The 21,523-nt window shown below is 56.8% G+C and overlaps 5 protein-coding genes across 5 annotated transcripts; 2 read left to right on the forward strand and 3 right to left on the reverse strand.

The window, feature by feature from the left end:
• Positions 1-2,964: 2,964 nt before the first annotated feature.
• E0L32_008423 (uncharacterized protein) lies at positions 2,965-5,888 on the forward strand (the record flags this gene model as incomplete). The annotated part of the gene is made up of 2 exons (XM_031143276.1): positions 2,965-4,324; positions 4,393-5,888. The coding sequence occupies 2 exons, from the start codon at positions 2,965-2,967 to the stop codon at positions 5,886-5,888; spliced, it is 2,856 nt and encodes a 951-aa protein (XP_030992400.1).
• Positions 5,889-7,650: 1,762 nt separating this feature from the next.
• E0L32_008424 (uncharacterized protein) lies at positions 7,651-8,710 on the reverse strand (the record flags this gene model as incomplete). Its single annotated transcript, XM_031143277.1, has 2 exons — positions 7,651-8,134; positions 8,178-8,710. The coding sequence occupies 2 exons, from the start codon at positions 8,708-8,710 to the stop codon at positions 7,651-7,653; spliced, it is 1,017 nt and encodes a 338-aa protein (XP_030992401.1).
• Positions 8,711-9,319: 609 nt separating this feature from the next.
• On the forward strand, positions 9,320-10,756 carry E0L32_008425 (uncharacterized protein; the record flags this gene model as incomplete). Its single annotated transcript, XM_031143278.1, has 2 exons — positions 9,320-9,616; positions 9,788-10,756. The coding sequence occupies 2 exons, from the start codon at positions 9,320-9,322 to the stop codon at positions 10,754-10,756; spliced, it is 1,266 nt and encodes a 421-aa protein (XP_030992402.1).
• A 474-nt stretch (positions 10,757-11,230) lies between these two features.
• Positions 11,231-14,220, reverse strand: E0L32_008426 (uncharacterized protein; the record flags this gene model as incomplete). Its single annotated transcript, XM_031143279.1, has 2 exons — positions 11,231-12,594; positions 12,654-14,220. 2 exons carry the CDS (start codon positions 14,218-14,220, stop codon positions 11,231-11,233), a joined length of 2,931 nt encoding a protein of 976 aa, XP_030992403.1.
• A 1,547-nt stretch (positions 14,221-15,767) lies between these two features.
• On the reverse strand, positions 15,768-18,812 carry E0L32_008427 (uncharacterized protein; the record flags this gene model as incomplete). Its single annotated transcript, XM_031143280.1, has 4 exons — positions 15,768-15,913; positions 15,996-16,724; positions 17,310-18,437; positions 18,515-18,812. The coding sequence occupies 4 exons, from the start codon at positions 18,810-18,812 to the stop codon at positions 15,768-15,770; spliced, it is 2,301 nt and encodes a 766-aa protein (XP_030992404.1).
• Between the last annotated feature and the right edge of the window lie 2,711 nt (positions 18,813-21,523).

Genomic DNA, 21,523 nt, shown 5'->3' on the forward strand with positions numbered 1-21,523 from the left:
AGAGGCCCTGTTGGCAATTTGCAGCCTTCTATGTTTGCTTCTAACGTCAGCAACCATCCCGGGTTTGCTGTAGTGGTCTCGGTTCCTGAACCGGACAGGGCCGGGCCGGTCATCAAGGACACCAAGCTGGTATCGTTCTGGTGACTTTCCATTAGAGGCTCCCGGCAAGCCGAGAATATGACGACAACCTGCGGCAGCTCTGTAAGCAGCACCTCGAGATGGCCCCAAATAGGCATCAGCATCAGGCCACCCTTGGTCGACATGAGCCTCTTTGGGGGCAAATCACACTGACGAGGTGCTGTTCCTAGGGGTCTGTCAACCACACGAGCGAGTGGACAAGTAGATGGAAGTGAAAGGGGTCGAGGTTCGCTTGGAATCAGCCACATGGAGGTGAGGATTGGCGCTAGTGTTTCCAATTCAGGTCCGTTGACGGCTTCGATTCGTCGCAAGTGGTGAGATCCCTGTCCGACCCCTGGACGAGGACCGCGCCGAGACGCACTAACAAAGGCCCGCAAGCGAGCAAGCAACCTTGAAGTGCTGGTGGGCTTCTTACAGTGGGTTTTAGGTGGTCTTTTTTGGAGGGGACATGGCCTATGGGATGTCGTGTTAGTGCTTTTCCCCTCTGTACAAGCTGTACAAAGTACACATGGCCCCTGTCCTCGAATGATGCGTCCCGGCCTATCAACGCTCCTTCTCTCAGCGGCGGCGTGTGTCACATCTTTCTTCTCGCTCTCGTACCTTGCATAGGTACTCCGTACAGCCCCTGCATCCTGGCTGGCTGTCGACTGTCCAGCCGTCTTTTTTTGCGCCCATCGTCCTGTCCTGTCGATGGCCAAATCTCGAGAGCCATGGTGACGCTGATCAGCAATCGAGATACGCGCCGGCCACCTACGTCAACATCATTGGGCCTTGTTCAGCGCCGACCTGGTGACGATCCTGGTCTTGGACGTGCTCTTGTGGTCTTGTGGCCCTTGTTGAGAAAAAGTCCGGACTGAATCGACACCACCAGAACCTGTCACCCGGTTCTGGACCGACTGGGAAAAGCAACCCTGTGCATGGTTTGGCCCGGGGGCCACCATGTGCACGAGGGGGGACCCTTGTCGGCGGTGATATTAGCCTCACCACCAACCCAGGTACAGCCTCGTACTCCGTAAAAAAAAAGAAGCACAGACGGATGCACTGATGTCCTTCATTTCCACGCCTCTCGTCTGCGACCAGGGGCCACTGTCGTGCTACTAGGTAGGTTCCGACATGCCCGTCATTGTCTTCCATTTTGTGCGTGTTCACACAGACAAGACGGGGAATTAATCGTATCTTCTCCGCAGACCGTGGCGGCCCCTTTGTTGTGTGACAGAAGCTCTCCGCGATCTCTCTCTCGCTCACGCGTCCCCCTCTTCTCTGCTGATTTTTTGTCGTTGTTCAGTACATAGCGACAAGGCTTCTTGTGTGCAAATCCAGGAGCACCAGCGGCTCCCCTACTGTCCGGCTTTCTCGTCACTCGTTCCTTTCTCTTCTTGCGGTCGATTGAAGCGTCTTGAAGACCATTGACCACCCCCACGATTTGAGTGCTGTGTGTTGTGTGCTCTCAGTCACTTACACCTGCGCATCTCCTCACCATCACCACCACCAACACCGTCTGCATCCAGCATTCTCACTCGCAAAGCGCGCAAAGAACAGAGAAGGCCCCAAGTAGTCCGCCTGATTGTCTCTTGATCTTCGTACCCTCAGACACCCATCAAGGCAGTCCCCAAGGCCTCTGAGCTCCCCACGCCCTGCCTGTCCCGCCAACCTGAAACATCACCGGGCCTCAGGATACCTCTCGCACCCGCATCGTGCAACACTTGGCCCTGTCTCCCGCCGGAACGATTCTGCCTGCGGGTTTTCTCTCTGAGCTGATTCTCTCTCTCTCTCTCTGTGTGTGTGTGTGCCATCACCACGAGTGACGTGCGGGTTCTTCATGAGGAGCAACTGGTCTCACCATCACATTCAACCTTCAGAGTCAGCTCAGTCTGGCTCGACTTTTCTGGCCGTCAGAGACACCATCACCGCCCGCTCTGGTGCATTTCACCCTCGTGCCCCTTTCCCCGAGAGAAAGCTCTGTGCGGCTCACCCAGTGTCGCCAAGCCTTCGAAACGTCAAGTGTAGGTGATCTCCTTTTCCCACCCACACCACCTGCGACCCGGCTGTTTAGCTCTCCCCTGTCATGGTCTGGTCCCGGCTGCCATAGAAGCGACCTGACCCGAACCCAGCACTGCTCTGCGGCTTCTACTGAACAGGAAAGACCCCGGCAAACCTGTCGAGCTGGGGAACCAGAACACCAGAACGTGTCTCAGGGAACCATCATCGACTCTGCCCTCTCTCCACACGTTCCATCTTCACGCCTCGTCGTGCGCAGGAAGCTGACCTCTTCACTTCAGACCACATCCTCGACGTATCGCTGGTGCGACTCTCAACACTCTAATTCGTTTCTCAGCAGAATCTGTCGCCCTTCGCTCCTTACCTTTACTTTCGAAAGACATCTGCATCTTGTGTTCTCCATTCCATTCCATTGGCATTACTTGGATATTGCATTCATTCATTCGCTCATCCAGCTTTTCTTTTCGGCCAGCGGCGCATTGTTTCACAACCTTGGGTTTAGAGTTGGACAACACCATCACGGAGATACCCAGTAGACCAGTTGATTGTTGAGGCACAATCGTACAGAAGACGGGAACGATAACTCACCTGCGTCGAGTGGTACGAGGTCGTTTGGTCGGAATCCATTCGGGTCGGCAGATTGCATCGCCTCGAGGTCGCACGTCGTCGTCGCTCTCCCGAGATTGAGTACGGATCTCCGCGTCCTGGATGCATACGCGACAGGGTTGACACCACCTATCCACGAACAGAGCTGGGAATTGAGGAGGATACGCCAGGTCGGCGGCATTTAATGCAGTTCTGAACGACTCCTCGAGGTGGACGGACTAAATGAGTTACCCTCAAGATGGGAGAGACATGGATCGACCGACGACAGCAGGGGGATCCATCAGGAGGGCGAGAGAGCGTGCCGAGGCAGGATTGCCTAGGGAGAATTTTGATCAGTTCACCCAGCGGATGGCGCCCGACGGCGCTGCGCAGAAGGTAGCTCCTCGAATACCGCGGTCACAAGCAACGCCTGCTCTGCAGACCAAGGATGGACAGATCGGGGTGGCCATATCGCGGCCGACGCCAGTCGCCCAGTGGCCCCTCGCCGGACCCGTGGCAATACCGACCAACGCAGAACCCTACCGGCCGCCACCAGGCCGGTCAGAGCCACCGCAACGGCCGCCACGGCCGAGCCGAGTTCCCTCGATGCTCGACGCCTCACGGATACAGGAACACACGCCTGTGTTCCAGTACACACCGCACAACGAAAGGGAGTCTGAGCTCTCCGTGCCTCAGACCACCTCATCCGTTTCACGGCCCTCCACAATCTCCTCCGTCGGATCCATTCCAGACTTTCCAGTACCCGTGGCGATGCCCGTGCAACCACCCAGGAGAAGCGTCAATCTGGGACCGCCTCCTTCATCACGACGCGGCGCGTCGTCTTTCTATTCAAATGCATCATATGTTTCACCAATTCCCGAAGAGAGCCCTCGGTCGAGGTCTCACGCATCATATGCATCGAGTGCGGCCATGCCCGAGAACTGGGGTACGCCGTCACCGGGCCCGAGCCCAAATTACCCCGAAACTTATTTTGAGGAAGCCATCACCGAAGAAGTTGGTCGAGAAAACTCGCCATACGACGACGGAGACGAGAGCCAGCTGGTCAGGAGCGCGAGCATTGGCAAGCGAGCCAAAGCAGCTCTCGTCACAAATGTGCCTCCCCCGCCCCATCTCGACACAAACGACCCGTCACAAAGGCCGGGCCCTTCGCCCGTGCAGCGAGGGCCATTCAGGGACGGCACGGGATATGTGGACGCGTCCTCGAGTTCTTCGACTCTCCCAACCACTAGGAACCCCGCCGGAGCGGCGGCGTTGACTGCTGATAGCATGCTGAATGCCTATGACGCGGCGAGCTCGACAGACCCGTCCAATCCGAGCAGGCGAGCGTCCGTATCACCACAACCGCCCCCAGGAGCGCGACCCTACAGCCGGCTGTCGGCCATAAGAAGGCCGCCGCGGCTCGATATCGACGCGGTCAGAAAGGCGGAGGCACGAGGCAGTCTGACAAGCCTGCCAGATCTCATTAAGCGTGCGACTCGGTTAGCGGCTAGCTTGGAGAAGGGCAGGAGACCAGCGAGTCGGATCGACGATCTGGAATACTCGCCTGGTTTTGGAGAACTGGGCGGGAACAAGGAATTTTCAGGTCAGTTTTTCTTCTTATTGGCACATTCAAATCACGCTGGCCTGCCTTGCTAACATGGATGGCTGCAGTAGATAATGAGAAGCATCAGTCGGGCCTGTCCGACATGCTTGCGGCGTTCCCGCCTCCAGCACAAGTCAACCGACGCAGCATACGGCAGAGCTTGCGAGACCAGGTTGGCTCCTGGCCCTTGCCCCTCGGCTTCAACAGCCGGGACCAGAGCAGCACTCGGGACGAGTACCAGCAGGACGAAGCCACCCAGACGTCCGAGAAGCGTCGGCGCAAGTGCTGCGGCATGCCCCTGTGGGTGTTCATCCTGCTGCTCATCCTCATCCTCGTTATCGTTGCGGCGGCCGTCGTGCTGCCTCTCGAGTTCCTCGTCATCCGCAAGCAGAACAACAACACTCCCCAGGCCAGTCTCGGCCAGTGCCAGAGCCAGCTGAGGTGCCAGAACGGCGGTACCAACTTCGTCTCGGACCAGGGCCTCTGCTCGTGCATCTGCGCCAACGGCTTCACCGGCTTCGACTGCAGCACCGCCGGCGCGGCAGGCTGCACGACAACCAGCATCGCCCAGGGTTCAGGGGGAGCGTCGTCCTCGCCGGGCGGCGCTGCGAATAGTGGAGGTAATATCGATAATGTCACCCTCGGCGACGCCATCCCGCGCCTCATCCAGCAGGCCCAGTCCAACTTCTCGGTGCCGCTCAACGGCGGCCAGATCCTCGCCAAGCTCAACTCGGGCAACCTCAGCTGCGCGGCCGAGAACGCCCTCGTCACCTTTGACGGGCGCACCAACCGCGTCGGCGCGGCCAAGGCCGAGGTCACCGACCTCTCGGGCGACTTCCGCGTCGTCAACAACGCCGGCGGCGGCGGCGGCGGCGACGACGATGCGGGTGGTGGCGGCGTGGCTACCGTCACCGAGACGGTCACAAACGCCGGCGGCGCGCCCGCGCCCTCGACCCTGGCCGCGCTCGACGCCCGCGCCGACGCCGCCGGCTACAGCGGCGTCGTGCCCAGCATCATCTTCGCCACGACGCGCTCCTTCAGCACCTCGATCGACATCCCGCCCCGGACGACCACGACCGTCACGACGACCGTCAACACGGGCATCGCCAACGGCGGCGGCGCGGCGTCCTCCACGCGGTCTACCAGCACCACCTCTTCCTCCTCTTCCTCCTCCTCCACGACGTCGGCCGCCCCCGCGCCGAGCACCACCTTCGTCGTCACCGAGGAGGTGCTCGACTTTGCGCGCGTCGCCATCCTCTACGTGCTGCAGGAGGGCGCGCTGGCCGAGGCCGAGGCGGCGCAGAACATCCTGCAGCGGCTCTTCTCGGCGGCCGCGAGGGCGAATCGCGGCACCGGCACCGGCACGACCGGTGGCGGCGTCTCGGTCGAGCAGGCGCGCAACGTGACGCTCAACAACGGCAACTCGGTCAACCTGCTCACCTTTGTCGTGGACACGGGCAACGGCGCGCCCGTGGGCGGCAGGGGCGCCGCCGCCGCGGTGAAGCAGAAGAGGAGCAGTCAGGGCTTTTTGTTCCGCGGGATGGGGTTGTTTGGCGGCAGATGATGATTACGATACCTGGGCTCCGTCGTCTACGGGAGCTGTCCTTTTGGTTCTCTTTTTTTGCGCGCGCAAGTCGGTGCAGAAGCGGGAGAAGGGGATACCGAAAGGGGGAACTCTTGGGACTGGCTCTTTAATTTCTTGTGTTGTTGTGTATATGTGTGTAACGTGTTCTGGACGACTAATTATACCCCAGACAGACAGAAGAGGCTATTCTCGCAGATCAGATCCATAAACGAACCAAAAGAACTCGCATGTATTCTCTGTAACAACAACAAGCCTCTGTCTTTAACCGTACTCTCCGGTTTTTCTTTTTTCTTGTTTAATTTTTCCCTTTTTTTTTTTTTTGTTTCTGTCGTTTTATCATGCGAGTCAAACTCGCCCATCCATACACATCATCATGAATATTAGAACAGCGTGCTTGAGACGACGGACGCTGGTAGAACGCGGGAGAGGCGTACAGAAGACTGGGACGGTGACTGTCGACCGTCGGATGGGAGCGGTTCCAGGGTTTATTTGTATTTGAGGACTTGTTGTTGTCATCATCGTGGACAGCGCTGCTCTAGAGGAGGAGTTGATACCACTACACTACCTTGTTGGCCGTATAGAGAACGCTTTGCTTCTCTTGAATGTCTAGCTATGTAGCTATTGAACGAAGAGTACGAAATACAAAACCCTATCATTACTGAAAGCCCGCTGCGACTTTAACATTTGAATAACTTCCTTGGCCAACTAGGTCTCTTAAACTAACAGATCATTGCCAGTACCATCGAGAGTCCAGAACCTGAAAGCCCGCTCGAAGTTGAACCTGGTTCAAGCTCTCAAGATAGCCTCGACGTACGTGTGTGTGTGTAGACGACCTTGGAGTAAGGAAGTACCTCAAGTATGAAAATCCCAGGAAAGGGAATGAAGTCCAGTTGAACTCTCTTCTTGCAATGGCTTCGCTTGGCTCGCCTCCGGTTGCTCTCTCAGCGGTGGCGTTTCCGGCTTCTGCCCAATCGTGATTTGGAGTTTTGAGACCAGTCGAAGGTTGCAACCATTCTTGTACACCTTCTTTACACGCTGCAGGAACTTGTCCACTTCCTCAGGCGGCCATCCCTTTCCACGGCCCGATCTCAGAGGCTGAATTCCCATGCCATCAACCATGCGGAGCAGGCAATCTTGCTAAAGATCCCCCGCGGCGGCGAGCTGTGGCACCGCCGTATACCACCCGCCGATGGGAATATCAAAATGGCCAAACTTCCGCCTCTGGAAGCCCTGAGCCTCCAAGATCTGGGGCATGCCATCATCATCTATGGTTCTCGTTTGGAGACCCAGGTTCTGCCATGCATTGGCTATATCTTTCCATAGATGATCCATCTCGCCGGGCCATACTTGGCCGGTTGTGGACCAAGGGACCCAATTCCCGAATACCTCTGGTTTGCTTTTGAATTCCTGGAGTTCAAGCCAACCTCCGGGCTTAAGATGCCTGCGTCTCGTAAGTACTTTCAGGTGTCTTCACTGTGCCTATGGTGACAGGTCCAGGGTTGACGTACTTCTTCGCTCGTGCTACGAGAGCCTTCTAATCCCTGACACCGTACTGGATATCTCGAGCGTATATCAGATCGAAGTGGTCGGGTGGAAACGGCCATGGCTTATCGAAGTCGTGGGCCAGGAACTGCAAATTGAGCGGCAAGTATAGACGTTTCAACGGCCTGGGACACAAATCCATGCCAGTGACCATAGCCTCTGAGAAGGCGGAGGCCACTAGTCCAAGATGCGTTGTCAGTCACCCCAGAGCGACAGTATCAAAAAGATGATCCTTTCCAAAACTATGGGACTTGCCTTCCATCGCCCATCCCCCCGTTCCCGTTCCAAGATCCAAGACGGTCTTTGGTTTAATTAATGGGGCTTGGGGGAAGCCCAGGCCGATATGACGAAGTATTCGACCGAGATGGATTTCCAAACTTCGCTGTTTGTTGTCCACCGGAAGGTAATATTTGTGCCCAGAATCGAATAGTCTGTCAAACTCGATCTGGGAGTCGTTCACGCAGCTGAAGGTTGCATCTTGGCGACTTTGGAGGATTCGAGCCTGGAACATCTCGGTTGCAGAAGTGCTATGTGAGGCCTTGCGATTATCGGAGTTGCCAGCCTTGGCAAATGATCCTCTGGGATGTGTAATCTGCCCAGAGTTAGGGGCAAAACTCGGCTCAACTGCTTGTTGCAGGCGATGCGCAAGGGTAGCACTGGAGTCAGTGGCATCTCTGATGTTCCTGGGAAGAGTGTCAGCCCGTTTGTATCAAGCAGGCCCGGGACTGGACCAAATCTTCCCTTGCATTATAGATATCCGAGGGTATGACGAAATTCTGCAACTGATGAGGCGAGAAACTTGGAAGGGTACTGGAATCGAATGTGTTCGAACCGGCGGCAGGCTCAAGCTGTGGAACAGTGAACTGTGGATTATTGTCGAAATTCCCATCCTGCTGAAGAAAACCGGTGGGTGAAATACCGTGATCTGGTATGGAGGCAGAAAGGGAAGCACCAAAGGCAAGGTTGTGTGGTGCAGCCGAGTCACAGAGTGGTAGGTTATCCGGCAGATATGCTGGATATTGATAGTCTGACATAAGGCCTTCTTGACTCAAAGAGGTTGGCATCGGGTACTCGAGAGCCCCCGAGGAGTCTGCTTCGGTTTGTTGGACCAAATTCTCTGGCCGTGTTTGCGTCCAGGAACGAATGGCGTAGAGACTGGAGCTTGCGTCCTGGCCATGGTTCTCCATGATCTGTCCCACTGTCGCAGCGGGATCAATGACACGGCGTCCAAAGGCTTGATATTGTAAGGAATGAGACATTGAAGATATTTGTGGGCTAGGAGCCGTTGATGTATGTATTCGTCGTCATGAGATCAAAGGCTGTGATACGTGATTGACACTACCTAGATGTATCATTGATACGTTCCAGTGGGTAGGTAGATCTTTGATCATTCGGGGCCTGCGTGGAATAATTGTAGGAAAGGACTCGACGTGGTTGAGAAAGACCATATGGAAGGAGAGCCTGACCATCGTGTGCAGTCGGAAAGCATGGGACAGGCATACTGTTGTTCTTTCCGTATCAGTCCAGAGCAGGCACGGGCAAGGCCATCAGTGACTTTCCGGCGATATTGTTTTCATCTTCTCTTCTATTTCTCGACAAAAATACTTACCCTGTCCTTCTCGGTCCTGACAAAACCGTGCTCCTGCCGGATTCCGGAAGACCCAAGACGTTCCCGGTAGTGTACTCGGCCGTGCCACCAACCGGGGATCCACACTTCCATTCGTCACATCCCCACAAATGACGGCGCAAAGTCGATGGAACGGACGGCAGAGCAAATTCCAAACCGTTGACACCCCTTCCATCTGAGCGCAGGACCCGTCACCAGCTACCCTCAGGCACAGCCAGAGCCCTGGCATCTATCTTCCTTCATGGCGAGCAGAAAGGGCCAAAGGCCCAAGAAGCCCTTCGTCTACTGCGTCGGCAGCCCGCCGGGCTTCGACCCGGCCGAGCAGGCCCGCAGCGAGGACGTCCGCAACACGACGCTCGCCCTCCTCGACAAGGATGACTTTGCGGGCGCCGTCCGGAGCTGGTTCAAGATTACGACCCGGGACAGCTACGTCTACCACGCCATGGGCAGTTGCGTCTTGGACCAGGTGCAGCACGTCGTTGGCCTCGGCGCCGTGAACGGTCTGCATGACTGGTATGCCGACACCGACGGCAAATATGTAAGCGACTCTTCCCTCTGCCTGCGTATTTGGAGCCGGATGCTTGCCCCCGAGACGACTAGTCTGGGGAGCAAACTTCCCACAGCTGACTACCTGACGACTGCCCCGTTCTCAGTGCAGCAGTGTACAAGAGAAACACCGCCAGACTAACACCAAAACGCACACACGCAGCTCCCCCGTCCGCCACAGCAAGACATCCTCGCCTACACAGCTCTCTTCTCCCCAACGGCCTCCTTCCAGCCCGCCCTGCGCTCCCTCTCCTCCAACGCAAAGAAGCAGTCCCTCCGCGCCTCCGTAGCCGCCCACCTCTCGGCGACGCGCTTCATCCACCCGCACCTCCAGGCCGCCCTCGCCATCCCCCGCCTCCCCAAGTCCGCCAAGCACCCCTTCACCTCCCCGCCGAACCCCTACCTCGACTTCTGGTCCTGGTCCTGCCGCGCGCTCGAGTGGGCCGGCCCCTGCCCAGAGTCCAACCGCCTCCGGCCGCCCAAGGCGCACCACGTCCTCCCCGTCCTCATGCACCACTTCGGCTGCGCCTGCCCCTCCCACGAAGCCCTCGAGATCCTGCGCCTCCTGTCCGCCGCCGCAGCAGGAGGAGACGGCAAGCCCAGGTCCAAGCCCCGCACCGTCGCAGACGTCGGCTCCGGCGGAGGGTACTGGACCTACTGCCTCCGCGCCCGCGGCGTCCCCTGCCTCGCCGTCGACAGCGCCCAGTCCGAGTGGCGCGCGACCTGGGTCCCGGACACGGTCATCGCCGACGGCGCGTCGTGGCTCAGCAGCGCGACGGGCTCGGAGGACGGCGACGACCTCATCCTGCTGCTCGTCTACCCCGTCGTGGGCGGCGGTGCCGGCGCCGGCGGCGAGGAAGGGAGCTTCACGCGCGGCCTGCTCGACGCCTACGCCGGCGACACGGTCGTTGTCGTGGGCACCCAGAACGCCAACGGCTACACGGGCTTCAGCGACATGACCATGGACCAGTACATGGCGCGCGAGCGGCCCGAGTGGACGCGCGTCGTGCAGATACCGCTGCCGAGTTTCGCGGGCAAGGACGAGGCCATGTACATCTACCAGCGGGGGAAGCGGGCGCCACCGCCTGTACCAGAGGCCGGGGAGGCCGCTGTAGAAGATGTAAATGGTTAGAGTAACGAAGTAGCTACAACTTCAGGGAGCCTCCCTGTGCAAATATCCATGATATCCGTGAAGCGCAGATAACTTGGTGCAACGCATCTATAAGCTAGCCATCGACAGAACGACTCGATGCTGTTAAATATTCGATGGCCCAGCTTGTGGTCATCAGGATCTACCAATAACCCAAGTCACATATTCACGACAATCAGATGCGCTGGTATTCGAGTATCAGAGTGCCATTGTCCACTAGCTAATAATTCCGTCTGCCTATTACTATCCTCAGACTCATGTCTTGGCCGAGAACCTAGTCGGGAAATCCTCACTGTACCTTTTCCCATAGAATCAATGGAAATGCAGAAACTTTTTTTGTCCTTGGCAAATCATCGCAAATAACTCCTCAGTTGCGTGTCTTGGCCGATATCAATGCCATCCGCCTAAAGAAGCAGCCTCCAAGAGCCACAACACGGTCGCTGACTGTGTGTACTCCTACCAGAGGGTCTGATGTGGCTTGTAGCGACGCGGAGCCTCCTCAGGCTTTGCAACCGAGTCAACTATGGAAGAAGTGGCCTCAGTCTGCTGAGAGGCGCGTCCTGGGACTCGTGCGCCTGTGGCCGGCGAGGGAGGAGGTTGGTTTTCACCTTCAGGCCGCTTCTCGTAGGACATGGGGCGAATGATGCACGTCTCCTTGGGAAGAGGAGCAATCGTGGCCTCGGCAGCACGAGCACGCTCCTTTCGCTCCTTGTCCAGCGCAGGATCGCGCTCCTTGACCTTGGTCCGCCAAGCCTCTCGTGCATCAGTATTGGCTTTGTCAGGATCAGCATCGGCAGGCTCCGGAACGGCAGAAGAAGAAGTTCCTGCAGCCATAGCAGCCGCGGGTGCCTCCTGGGTAGGCTCGGAGCTGCTGAGCTTCTTGATGAGCTGCTCAAGTCGGCCTTGGGAGCCAAATTTGGCCAGAATTTGCTGGACCATTTCGTCCTCAGCAATCTTTTGCTTGCGAGCCTCTTCCTCGGCTGCAAGCCTCTCCTTCTCGAGGCGTTCTTTCTCGAGGCGCTCTTTCTCGAGGCGTTCCTTCTCGAGACGCTCCTTCTCAAGGCGCTCCTCCTCGAGGCGCTCCTTCTCACGCTGCTCTTTCTCGAGACGCTCCTTTTCGAGGCGTGCCTGCTCGCGCTCCTGACGCTTGAGCTCCTGGAGCTCAAGCTTCTCTTGCAAAAGCTTCTCTTGGGTGAGTTTCTCCTCATTGAGTTTCTCTTGCTCCCTCTTCTCACGAGCGATCTTCTCTTGGACGAGACGCTGCTTCTCAAGGTTCTCTTTCTCAAGCTTCTCCTTGGCCAGAGCCTCCTGAGTTTGGATGTGGTTGTACTTCGCAAGTGCCAGGGCAAGTCGCTCCTGAACAAGTCGCTCAATTCGCGCTTCTTCGGTCTCAGCTTGCTTCTGAGTACCAGCCGCAGACGGCTGGGGTTCCATCTTGGTCGGGATGGCATTAGAGCTTGACTCTCCAGCACCATTTGCAGCGGCAATGGCATCCTGCTCGGGCTCGGCCTTGATCACAGGAGCCTGGGGCGAAAACGTGGAGGCAGCCACATTGAGTCCTGTGGAGCCTGAGTACTGCTTCTCGAGACCTTTCTGGACGACCATGCCAAAGTACGGGGCGTACGTAGGAGGGAGACGGCCAGGGGCGTGCTGTGAGCCCTCAATACCTGTAGGACGACGAGTGGCCGCGTCCTGCTCGGTCGGAGGTCTCGGGATAGCATCGTCAAGATTCAGAGACTCAATCCACTCCCGTCCAGTCTTGACAATCGCGCCAAGCTGCAAGAGTTGCGAGAGCTGGGCTTTCCAGACCGTGTCGAAAGCTGTACAAAGCGAGTTAGAAAGAGGAACATAAAAGAATTCTGGAATTAGTTGAGCTTACCCTTTTGTACATCAGACTTGATGAAGTGCTCGATGGCAAAAATGTCCTTGCCGCCGCTCAAGAACTGCTGAGCGATGGCGCTCGCAAGGTAGAAGGCAGGCCGCCAGAATTTGAAGCCGTGGATCTTGTCGTAATACAAGCCTGGCTCAACAGGCGGCATTTGGAAAAGATCGTGAGAGATCATCTTGAAGGCAAGCATCTGTGCCTTGCCTTTGAGCGGATTATCCTTGACTATCTCCCGGTCGGCGGCGAAATCCCACTCTCGGCAAGACTGGCCTCCGGGCTTTGAAAGGCCCAGGACCTCAATCATAACATCAGCCAAGGCCATAGCCGAGGCCCGAAACTGCAGGACGACAAAGATCTCCCGGCACTTTGCCTCCCCAATGTCTCGTGCCTGAAGGAACGAGTTCAGGAGCTTGAGAGTGGCGGCGTTTGACGGCAGGTTCCAGTCGCCGGGGCAAGTCTTGAGCTCCAACATGGAGAGGAACTTCAAGTGTAGGATTTGAGTCAACTTGGTTCCGCCGAACGCCATTCCGAGGAAATCAAATTCATCACCCTGGGCACTCGTGGGAGAAATAGCTCGTCCAGTCCATTTCGAGCTCCAGACCTTCAGGGGCGGACCAACCCGCTTCTCCAGGGGCCACTCATCTACATCGTCGCTCCAGTAGAAACCGTGGTCTTTGGGAAGCAGTGCCATCTGGCTGGACAGCGATGCTTGGATGAGCGCATGGAAGCGTTGATAATTGGCCCACCGTTCTGGGCTTGAGTTCGTGATGAGCGAGAGGTCGTCAAAAACAAGACGGTTACGCTCATCATCCTTGAGGAGAGGGCTATCGCGGCTTGTCAGAAGCTGGGTAAGCTTGCTCGCGAGGGCGCCACCACAGCGTCTAGCCACCAGCTTGATGACGTGCGCCTGCGAGAACATTGCCTTGGGCGCGTTCAGGTATGAGACCTGGTAGCCTCCACTGAAGGAAGCTGCCGAGACGAGAATAACGAGGGTATCCGAGGAACAATGTTCGAGGATCTCGTGCTTGTTCATGAAGGTGTTTCCATCGAAGCAGATGGACTGGTCTGGGGTCGTCTCACCGCAGACGAAGACGAGCAAGGTCTTTGTATTGGTGGTTGCTCGTGCCTTGAGTTGTTCGATGAATGCATCACGCAGGCTGCTTGCGTTGTCGAAGGTCTTCAGGAGCTCAGGGTCCTCGGTGGCCAAGGATGAAACATCGGAGCCGACGCGGCTACCGTCTTTCTTGGCCGTGATAGTATGAGGCGGGATCTTGCCGTCTGCTTCGAGCTGGGCCAGGTCCAAGGCAGACAGCCAGATTTGGGCGTCTCGGGCTCCCTCCCTGCTCAGCATGTATTTCCATGCCAGGAAATCGGCGATCATATATCCCAGACCGTCATCGGCGGCGACGTCCGCAGGGACCGTGCAGAGGCCGATCACTTGAGGGGGCGACGGCACGTCGGGTAGATTGTGAAGGACGAACGAAATGTCCTTGCCAAGGTGGTCGAAAGTGACCTTCGAAGGTTGGTCATTTTGACCTAGATCCGCGCCGAGTGAGCCCATGTTGAGCGGACTGTCTTGTAACTGTGATGGAAGGGTCAGTCAGATGGTGAAAAGAAATTGACGAGTGGTGAGATGGAAATACCTCGTGCGGAAGATGGGTATGAGCTTGTGAGCTCAAATTGGGATCAGGAAATCGTGTTCGACGACCAGCCCACTTGCAAGTACGAGTCGATGCTTGTTCCGAGACGAGAGGGATAAATGAATGATGGAGATGGGAGAGAAGTGTAAAGAAAGTAGAATGCCCTATGAGATATAGGAAAGTTGGAGTCAAGACGCCTGAAGCTACTCAGTGACGCCTTGACTGCGTCAGGGTAAAGGCGAAACGCGAGAGGATGGGTATGATGTTGTTGAAGACCAGGTTGAGGTTTGGTCAATGAGGGAGGGGTTGGACGGTTAAGAAGAAGAAGTGGACAGGTGGGAAGGGGAAACAAGGCGAAGGGCAAACTGTGTTGATGAGAGGGGGGATGGTGGAACGGGAAGGCACGCGTCGTTTTCTAAATCGAGGCGTTGACGTGTTGACGCGAAGGGAAGGAGCTGCCCTGACATGGACCTCAGATCGGCCTCAGAAAAGATTGACTTGTTCGAATTCAGGATCAGATCATGGTGATTTTCCTGAAGAAGAAGAATAGGGGGAAGAGAGGATAAGAGATGTGACGACTCTTATATAGTCGGAGAAGATGGAGCGTCTGGTCTGGTAGGTTCGAAAAGGGATGAAAGCGATGAATAGCTGAATCTCAGAAAGAAGTGATGGCCTTCCAAGATCAGCAGCAATAAGGGGATTAGATCAAGCCCTGGGGAGTCAAAAGAACGTGCAGGAGTCACTACCTTCTCTGCTTAGGGCTTGAGAAGGACTTTGATCCGATCAAAGCAGAGCATTTATTCCCTAGGTATCGCACATAAGTGAGAGACGACCTGAAGTCTTCAAGCCTAGCAGATGGAAGCCACTCTTACTCTCACCCACACCTGATGCAGACATGTTTCGAACCTTCGTAAGGAGACAGTGCCAATGAAGGCTTTGCTTTTTGCTATTTGTATGACAGTATCTATCTACCATCATTTCTCTATGTACGTGAGCCACAATTAATTTTTTTCTCTCCGAATCTACGCCGCTATGATCAACAAGGAGGGAGAAGAGGAGGAGCACATCCGCCTTTTCTGTCAAAGAAAGAAAAAAATATATCCTCGCAGATAATCCACAAAGGCAAGCACGCACGCATGCTAATGCCTTGGTCCAATCTAGACAAGAGAAAAACACACCTCATCCACCCAGCCATACCGTGAGAAAAGACGGTCCCAGGATGGAGAGCAACCAGGAAAAGCCCTTCGAGAAGTAGAGCCATGGAAACAAACAACATAGTGGGGGAATCCTGCGGGACTGCACCTAGTCGGACAGGATGAAAGGTATTGAAAAGAGAAAAGCGGGCGCCATCATAGCAAGCCGCTCCTGAGAAATAACATCGAGATAAGGAAATGGATGAACTTGGGGGGACTTGGTGCCGAGTCGAACAATATTTCCCCAGAGATTGAGGAACGACCATGTAGCACATCTACTCATCGTCCTTCTTCTCGCCGCGGCGCTGTCGTTCCGTCCAGTGCCGCTTGCCCACGCGCGTCTCGTAATGCGGCGCCACGCGCTGGACATCCATGTTGGTCGACTCCATGGCAGAGCGGGTCTTGTTGCGGTACGAGTCCACTGTTTTTCAAAAAAAGACGGTCAGCACTGGGACAACACAATACATATATCAAAACGTTATCGGGGACGTCAAACAACTCACAAGCTCGCTGCAAGAAGACAGTCCGGCCCGCAAACACCCTGCTCTGGAGCCACGCCATGCGGTAGCCAATGTCGTTCAGCCGCACCTCCTTGCCGCGCGACGTCTTCCTGGTCCGCGGGATCGTCACCTCGGCCTCGGAGCCGTCCGTGACGGGGACCTTGACCTGCATCCGGCCACGGCGGCTAGCGCCGCGGCCCGCCCGCCGACCCTCCGTCTCCGCCACGCCGTCGTCCTCGGCCATGTCGCTCAGGTCGTCCTCGAAGAAGCGGCTCCCCGTCGCGCTCGGCGGCGGGCTCTGCATCTCGCGCGGAAAGTACGACCGCGGGTAGACGGACGAGCTCTTCCGGAACGAGTCCGGGATCTCGCGCGTGTCGATGTTGTCGAGAGTGACGCGGACGCGCAGTCGGGACTGGCGGTCGCTGTCCTCGACAAGGATGAACTTGCGCTTCTTGGCCTCTGGCAGATCGGGGAAAAGATCGTCGGGGGCATCCCCGGCACGGCTGTGCCGGCGGGCGGCGATGGGACCCTGGTGAGGTGATCCGCTCAGCGCACCGTGGATGGAGGGCACAGAGGAGGAGGCCGGGGGCGCGTTGGAAGGGTAGGAGCCGTAGCCGCTGAAGACCTGGGCGGTGCGGACGTCGTTCGGCGCACCTTGGCCGTGGCCGGGCTGCGTAGGGGTCTGGTGGTGGTGGTGATGCGAATCGTCCATGTAGGAGGAGTCGCCATCGCCTAGATTCAAGACAATCTCGTATTAGCCCGCTGATCTACACAAGCAGATGCATGGTGTGCGAATTATCAAGCAGCAACAAAACAAGAACCAAGAACGGTAATTTTCGCCATAGTATACAATGCAAAAGGACACTCAGAGGCCATAACTACAGCCGCGAGACCCGGGAAAAGGGTGTGTATCTGATGCGTCGATAAGAGTTGCTGCGTTCAGACTGCAGTTGCAGCGCGACGCGATTTGTTGCCGTTTTTGCCAGCAGCCAGACGACTGAACGACCGAGAACCAGCAAAGCAAACTAACGACAGCGAATATGCGACTACTGTAATGTACAGATTTTTTGTGTGCCGGTTCCTGTCGCCCTGCGGCTTCTGGAGGTTGCGGCCGCTATATACCACAGGCTGACAACAAAAAAAACAAAAAGGATAGATATTTCCCGCTTTCCATAAAGCTTTAACCAAAACGAACAAAAAAAGGAGAAAACAGGCGACACAGGTATAGTAGTGGTAGTAGTAGTAGTTGGTTCGCGAAAGGTATCAGGTAACGGCAATGGCGCGCGCGCAAACTTTATCACATCTGGTGAAACATACCGACTTCGTCTCCTCCGCCCTGGGCGCTTCCGTCGTGGTGGGCGTTTTGGTGGTGGTGCATTCCAGGGCCCATGCTGTTAACGTTGGGCTTGCCCATGCCGGGTCCAGCAGAACCCATGGGGCTCGCCGTGGGCATTCCTGAGGCAGGGCCAGGGTTGTAGCTGGCCTGGGGCATGGGCGACATGAGCTGCTTGCGGGTGTTCATCTTGGCCATGCGGCGGACGCGACGGCTTCGTAGCCTCGGGTCCTGGTTGCTGTTTCGCCAGCTGTCGACTGCCCTCTGGATCAGGCCGCGCTTGCCCCGTAGCGGCGGGTTCAGCTGGGCCAGCGCCCAGCCGACCGTGTTGCACTCCGTCTCGTACTGGAGACGGTTGCCACGGTAGTTCTCCTTGGGGCAGCACGCCCTCGGGTAGACGCAGTTCTCCGTCTTGAAGTCTGCAGTCAACTCCTCGGTGTTGACCGACTCCACGTCGCATCGAATAGTGTACTCCATCTTGACACGATCCCTCGAATACTCAAACGCAATCCATTGCACACCATTCTGATCTTGCCTGACAACAAGCGGTGTTGTGGCAGGGATGGGGCCGGGAGCGGCATTGGGGTTGACGCCCGAGGTTGAGCCGGTCGGCGTGGAAAGGGAGGAGCCGTTTTGCTGGGATTGTTGCATCATGCCCGGCGTGTGCTGCTGGGCCTGCTGCATGAGGCCTGGCCCGTTTTGACGGGGCACATGGCTGGCGCTCTGGGGAACTGGGGGAGTCTCGAGCTTGGGGTGTCTCGGGCTGTTGGTCATGCCGACCTGCGCATGCTGGCTGGCTTGGTGTGTCATCTGGTGCTGCTGCTGAGTGTGCGACATCATCAGGTTGGGCTGTGACGTGATGGACTGGTGCGACTGCTGGGCGTGTTGGCCATATGGGGAAGCCGTCTGCTGGGGAGCCATGGGCTGGTATTGTGCTTGCTGGCCATAGTACATGGACGGCTGTTGGTGAAGCTGTGAGGTCGGCTGGCCGTAGAGGCTCCTCTGCTGGTCGTGTCCGGAGGGAGAGGCTACCGACGCGGGGGAGTTTGATTGCGGAGTATGGTAGGACATGGGAGGGTAGGGTTGTCTCGGCATCGTGGCGGCCATCATATCTGAGTTGTCTAGGTCAGAGTAAGTCACAACATGCCTTGATGAGACATCAGACTGCCACGGCTCGACGAGAACTCACCTGCGGATGTGTACCCGCTGGTTGCACCGGGGGTACTGTATGGACTCGGGTGCGTGTAGTACGGGAGGTCTTGGCCGTGCTGCGTGCTGGCAGACTGAGTCTGCTGCTGGTACACCGACGGGATGGAATGAGTCGAAGAGTAGGTCGAATGGCTCTGGGATTGCGGTGGAGGCGCCTGGGGGTGATGCTGTTGGTGGACGATGCTCGAGGGCCGGGAGTGGTGTTGTATATGGGAAGGTGCTTGACCCTGCGGCTGGTGGTGGTGGGGGCCCTGATGCTGCATATAGGAAACGCCCATTAGTACCTCATAGCTTCTATGCTGATTATGAAAATGACGACTCGAGACTGAGTGAAAACGGACGCGCTGGTATTTTATTTCCCTGACACTGGTCAGGGTCAAGGGTTTGGTGGATCTCTTGCTTTAACTGCCTTGATAATGACGAGGATCAACGGGGTGAGGCGGGCTAGCCTCGGAACGGCAATGGGATGGATGTATTAACCAGGCTCGCGTGTAGGGGGGGAAAACGGCCAGATCGAATCCAAGGGGCCAATTTTTTTTCTCTCTCCAGGGTTCAGAGAAGACTACCCAAGATCAAGATCAACGGGAGATTTCTGAACGCACCCCGGCCAAAAGTGAGATCGAACGACTCTCGGCCAGATGAGGTGACTTTCAGAGTACTATGCTCTCCCGAGATCCAATCTGTAGGTCAAAGGGGGGGGGGGCATTCGCACTTGGAATGCATCCCCCCTTTACCTCGAGGTTTGAGACCGCGGCTGTTTGTGATAGAGGCGCGCGCGCAGAAATCGGCGGAGCAGAAGCCAAGTCCTGGCGCATACAGAAACCAATGCAACAGGGAGCGAACAAGAGACAGGAGTAGTGACCAACCAAGACAAGGGGGTTTCGCCCCAGTGACAGGATGTGGGATCGAAACGATGTTCTGGAATGTCGGACGGGGGGGAAAGGGGTGGAAGGGTCAGAAAAATAAACGAGTGCAAGGTCAAGGAGCGGCGTGGAGAGAGGACCTCGACAAGAGAGAGGCGGACAGGATAGAGAGAGGACGAATGTGGGGATAACGAGTGTAGGAGAGGGCCAGGGTGATTATGTACTAAAACGGCGCGGGACAGGTAAAATCAGAGTAATAAAAGGGGGTGATATTTTTGGGCCAGTCTGATATAACGGTCCTGTCGCTGGCAGGATGGGATAGGGAAATTCTTGTCAATGCTCTCTGCTCGCCGCCCGGGTCGCGCGACGGAAATGCAAAAAGAGCAGTTGGCAGAAAATGTGTACCCTTTTCTCCCCCCTTCTCCTCACGCAAAAGTGTGTGTGTGCGCGCGAGTCTGGTCTGGGCTTGGGACGTGTGGATAGGATGGAACCCGCCGTAGAAGTGGAAAAAGAATAATAGCACGTCTGTACTCTGTACGCACGCACACACGATGATGGAGCGCGAAGCCCACTGCCACCCAGCCAGCGACCCTAAGCTAAGGAAGGATAGCGTGTGTCTGCGCCAACGCTATTGTCCCCAGCAAGCTCCCATGCAGACAGAAGCAAGCCGGCATGAAGGAGCTGGAGACAAGTACCAACGTACATAGGTACTCCGTAGTGGGCGGAAACGTGCTGGCGCAGTGGGACCACCACCTTGGGCGCATACTTCGTACAAACTGGGTGGCTCTGGGCAGGTAAAATGGTTGAAAGGGGCACCCTAGCAGCTGTCTAGCACCAGGCAGGTCGTCGAGTGCGAGTGGGCCTGACGGTGACGGTGGGACAGCGCATGGGAGAAACGTGAACAAGGGTTGCGAGGATGCATCTTGCTAGATGAAATGGCCAATAGCGGCGGGTGGAGCGGCAGAGGCACTACCCAATGAGGACAGCTCGCCCGGAGCTAGCCACCGCGACTAGGGGGGCAAACCACTGGGAGCCCGTCAGGACTGGGATCCGGGTTCTTGTTTTGCTTCTTCACTGTTGAGGTGTTGGCATGGGTGGGGGCCCAGGAAGGTGACGGGATAGGTGCGTTTTTTTCCAGACAAGGGACAAATAAGGGGTGGAGAGAGAGGGGGGAACAGACTGATGGGATGGAACGGTTGCAAGGCGGTGAAGAGTGGGCTACCCACACCAGCCAACCCCTGCTGTTCCTTCACCTTCACCGTCCAACCCTGCTCCCTTCACCCATTCTTTTGCTTCCCGAAGGACCCAGGTTGTCTGGTGCAGCTCCCCAAGTACCGCAGTACCGCACCGCTAGAACACTTGTCCGTACCATCGAAAGTTCCGGGTACAGACCGGCGCGTAGAAAAGCGACAGCCGAACCAGGTAGCGTGTCCGACCAAGTGGAGTCAGAGCTACCTGTCCCAAATGAAGAACTTTTGTGTAAATCCCCAGCAAACACAATTGGGTGATCGAGCGCACCAGAGGGGAAGCCAGATCAAGAGCTGTGGCCTCGGTGTGATTCGGGCGCTGGATATCTTCCAGGCCGGTCATCATCACCACCGCCGTTGATTGACCAGACCCAGCCGCCCTCGAGGCAGAGGCAGAGAAGGCCACAGTCGCGGGAACCAACGTGCATGCAACAGTGGATGGACCACCCACTTTCGCATTGCGCCGTTGTATGCCCAGTGCGCTACGTCACAATGCGTGAGCGTTGCCAGTGGCTTCGCTAGCGATTCTCTAGTAGCAGCAAGTCGAGGGCCACAGGCACTCTGGGTCCGGACCGACCTCCACTCCCACCAAAGTGACAGCGAACGCATCAATCAACCTTCGGGCCATCCGCGCTATGCAGGTCTGACAAAAGGCAGGATCAAGCTACGGGACACTCAGGCCCGGGCGATGTGATCCTACTATTTGCGGGCTTGATAACGATCGGCCTGTTGGCTGTTTCCAAGCGCACCGTAGTTGCCAAATCGCTGGTCGCTTGAGAGCAATTCCGCAGGCGCAGCAGGATGGACTACCTAGGTAGGTACCTGGCGGGCTGGTTGGCGGGATCTTGGTTCTCCCGACTATTGGGAGTCCGTCTTGTG

The sequence above is a fragment of the Thyridium curvatum genome (genome assembly GCF_004353045.1).
Source record: "Thyridium curvatum strain D216 chromosome Unknown NODE_55_length_292940_cov_83.935894, whole genome shotgun sequence".
NCBI lineage: Eukaryota > Fungi > Ascomycota > Sordariomycetes > Thyridiales > Thyridiaceae > Thyridium > Thyridium curvatum.